Below are 3,838 nucleotides of genomic sequence, written 5' to 3' on the forward strand. Positions count from 1 at the left end.
CTTATTTTTGTTTCTCTGGTTTCTTCAGGACTTCCCAGGTTAATTGCCTCAGTTTCATTTAAGTTAGGCTTAGGCTTATTCTCAAATTGATCCAATTCCCTTTTTATTACTCTAAAAGCCTCATCTTCGTCATACTCAACTTCTTGATTCATTATTTCGAGATTAGATAGCTTTTTAAGATCTGGGCATGAATTCCGCGTGCATGCCATGTTTTTAAAGCCAGCATTATCGAAACTGAAAATGATAAAAAATTAACAAAAATTAGGGAAATAAAAAGATAGAATTTTACTACGAAAATGGAACTTCATTTCATTGAATTTGAAAGGATAGAAGGGTTAACATCACAGCAAATCAATTAAACTAAAATATCTGGATTACAACCCTTAAATTAATCCAAATACAGAAAAAACAATAAAACAGGCTACCAAGACTCCTTCCTGATGGGAAGAGGAGTTGCTTCCCAGTTGCTGAGCGAGGTATTTGGACCAATCAGTTGAACACTTGCACGGCTAGGGCCCTCCCCAACTTGAACCATATTGATTTTATAGAATATCTCCTTGAGACCCTGGCAAACTCCGTCAATGTCATCCTGAGTAGAAGGATTTTGGACTTCTTCAAATTGTGGCTTGACAAAAGAGTAGGCAATGTGAGGGATTGGTTTGGACAGATTCCAACCATTCTTTTTGCGGGCCTTGGCTCTGTCTATGTCAGTTGATATTGGTTTAAAGCCTAAGCCAAAGGTATTTTTCTTCGAAAACGGAGCAATGGGGTTCACAATTCCTTGTAGAGAGGATCCTAATCTTTTTCCTGGTTCATAGCCGTTCCTCAACATCAGAGAAGCTACCATCATAGATGTGGCTGAAAGACGGGGATGCAATATTGGTTTTCCTTCTTCCACTTGGTCCACCTCAATCACCTCAAATGCTTGATATATGATGGATTCACATCATTCCTTGGCCTCAATATATGGAATGGACGGGTCTTTATAGACGGATGAGTCGTCCTCCCCATGAACAATAATTTCTTGCCCGTCACACTTGAATTTGACCATTTGATGTAGGGTGGATGGTACAGCTCAGTCCACATGGATCCACGGCCCTCCCAAAAGAAAATTATAGGAAGTTTCCATATGTAACACTTGAAAGACAATGTTAAAATCAACCGGGCCGATTGTCATGGTGAGTTCAATTTCCCCAATAGTGTCTCTTTTTGAACCATCAAAAGCTCTGATGCTGACATTACTGGTTCGAATTTTGTTAGTGTCAATGTTCAGCTGTTGTAGAGTAGAAATAGGACACACATCTACACTTGAGCCTCCATCAATCATGACTCCTTTTACGTAGTGCCCTTCACATTTGACCATAAGATGCAAAGCTCTATTGTGGCTAGCCCCTTCCTCAGGCAAATCATCATCGCTGACAGTAATTCTATTTACTTCAAAGAATCTTTCAGCCATTTTTTCTAGCTGATTCACCATTGTCTTTTCTGAGACATATGCCTCGTTCACAGTTTTGATCAACACACGACGATGCTCTTCTGAATGCAAAAGCATAGAAAACAAAGATATCTGAGCAGGAGTTTTCCTTAGTTGGTCAATGATTGAGTAGTCTTGCATTTTCATCTTCTTAAGGAATTCCTTCGCTTCTTTTCCTGCTACGGGTTCTTTCACTGGCAAGTGACTTTCCCTGGATTGCTTAGCTTTTCTCAATTCCTCTGGTGAATAACACCTTCCAGAGCGGGTCAAGCCCCCCATTTCACCTGGTTCTTCAACTATCTCTTTTCCTTTGTATGTCATGACGGTCTTGTTATAATTCCAGGGAATAGCTTTTGTGTTTGTCACTAGGAGTTGGGCAACAGGTCGGATCAAGACTGGCTCTATTATATTCCTCAAACCATTATTTGGAATGATCTTTTGAATGCCCCCGGGGATGTAAAGTTTTGGCCCACCCAATTGAACCTCAACCTTTTTTGTGCTTCCAGGAACATAGAGAATCATTTTTTCAGAACATGCCAAGTTCAAACTAGAACTCGCACCTTTCACAATCAACGGTGCCAATTGCGGCGGGCTCACTATCACTTTTGGTTCTGGCCTTATGGTTCTAACAACCATCTCTGTCTTGCCAGACTGCTTATAATCTCGATCATCACAAATCATCGCAATAAAATGTGTATTATCATGAGTTGGGAGCGGATTGTTTGTGATATTAAGAGTATCCTCATTGTTTGTTACCACAATTGCCTTTGCTTCAATCAAATTTTGAATGGCTTTCTTTAATGTCCAACAATTTTTGGTACTATGCCCTTGGGTGTTAGAGTGATACTCACATCTTGCATTTGAGTCAAAACCTTTTGAATTTGGATTAATATAACGCGGCATAATAGGCTCAATGAACTTCAACTGCATCAACTTTCGAAATAGGCTTGTATACAATTCTGCAATTGGGGTGAACTCTTTCTTTGGCTCATGTTCTCTCACATATTCTTGTCGGGGACGAGGATTATATGGTGCCTGAAAATTCGGCCGGAGTTGACGGGAGCTTTGTGGAATTGGTGCCCGCCATTGTTGGTGATTGGGAGGCCTAGCATAAGCCTGAGCATTAAACACTATGTATTGTTGCAGGGGAACTGAGTATCGGGGACATTGAGGCGGATAATAATGTTGAGGAGAATTGGATTGTCCTTGTTGGAATTGCACGTAAGAAGGAGCTATTCCTCTTTGAACTCCCCCGAACCCAGATGCCATCATGGATCCTTCCTCCTTCTTTTTTCGATTTCTAAAACTGCCTGACCCGCTTTGAATTGCTTGTGTGGTCGCCTTAAGGGCTGCCTGACTCACAATTTTGTCTGACTTCATGCCATTCTCAACTATTTCACTAATCTTAATCGCCTCAGCGAAAGGTTTACCAATGTCGGCCAACATGTAATGGAGGTAATCAGGATCCTGAGCTTGGAGAAAATAGTCGATCATTTCTGCCTCTTTCATTGGTGATTTGACCATAGAAGCCTTGCTCTCTCCACTTGATTGCATATTCTATGAAGCTTTCTGTTGGTTTCTTCTTTATGTTGACGAGAGAGGAGCGGTTTGGCACTATATCAATGTTGTACTAAAACTGTTGGAAAAAATCTTGAGCCATGTCATTCCAAACGTGCCAGTGAGAGATGTCTTGATCTATGAACCACTCTGAAGATATTCCTGTCAAACATTCCCCAAAATAAGCCATGAGCAATTCTTCTCCCGCTCCCCTTAATTGGTTACAATACCTCTTCAAATGGGTAACGGGATCACCATGCCCATCGTACATATCAAACTTGGGGGTCTTGAAGCCGGGTGGAAAATGAACATGGGGAAACATGCATAGATCGTTAAACGAAACACTCTTGTGGCCCCCCAAACCCTGTATGTTTCTCATGGTTTGTTCCAAGCTCTTCATTTTTCTGGTCATTTTCTCTTGTTCCATATTCTTTTCGGGCTTTTCGATCTCAATTGGGAACACGTTATAAGGAGTATGCTTGTATGAATATGGAACCTTTAAAGACAGTTCTGGAGAGTAATGTTGGGCATCATGAGCATCCAGTTGTGGATCATTATTGGACTTTTGAGAAAGAGCCGGTTGAGGGACAGTGAAAGTATGGACAATGGGTATAGTAGGTGAGTCATTTCTGAGGGGTGTGATTGGAGGACGTGGAATGAAAGTACTGGGGATAGCGGGAAGGTTAATGCTCGGACTGAATCCAGGTTGGTACAATGGATTACTTGTTATGGAGATAGGCACTTGAGTGGCAACTAACACATTATGAAGATTATCCGAGGGCCCTATGGGTAGTGAGGGCGGTGCTT

General features: G+C 41.4%; 1 protein-coding gene across 1 annotated transcript; it reads right to left on the bottom strand.

Moving 5' to 3' along the window:
* Nucleotides 1-1,075: 1,075 nt before the first annotated feature.
* Nucleotides 1,076-3,028, bottom strand: LOC142168165 (uncharacterized). Its single transcript, XM_075228827.1, has 2 exons — nt 1,670-3,028; nt 1,076-1,567 (listed from the first exon to the last, which is right to left on the bottom strand). Exons 1-2 carry the CDS (start codon nt 3,026-3,028, stop codon nt 1,076-1,078), a joined length of 1,851 nt encoding a protein of 616 aa, XP_075084928.1.
* Between the last annotated feature and the right edge of the window lie 810 nt (nt 3,029-3,838).

Source organism: Nicotiana tabacum, chromosome 13 (assembly GCF_000715075.1).
Source record: "Nicotiana tabacum cultivar K326 chromosome 13, ASM71507v2, whole genome shotgun sequence".
NCBI lineage: Eukaryota > Viridiplantae > Streptophyta > Magnoliopsida > Solanales > Solanaceae > Nicotiana > Nicotiana tabacum.

Excerpts from the sequence above, each read along its gene's own strand:
- LOC142168165 (XM_075228827.1), bottom strand. The coding sequence starts at position 3,028 with ATGCAATCAAGTGGAGAGAGCAAGGCTTCTATGGTCAAATCACCAATG. Across the intron at positions 1,568-1,669 it reads CCAGGGAAAGTCACTTGCCA|ATATCTTTGTTTTCTATGCT; the intron begins GTGAAAGAACCC and ends ACTCCTGCTCAG.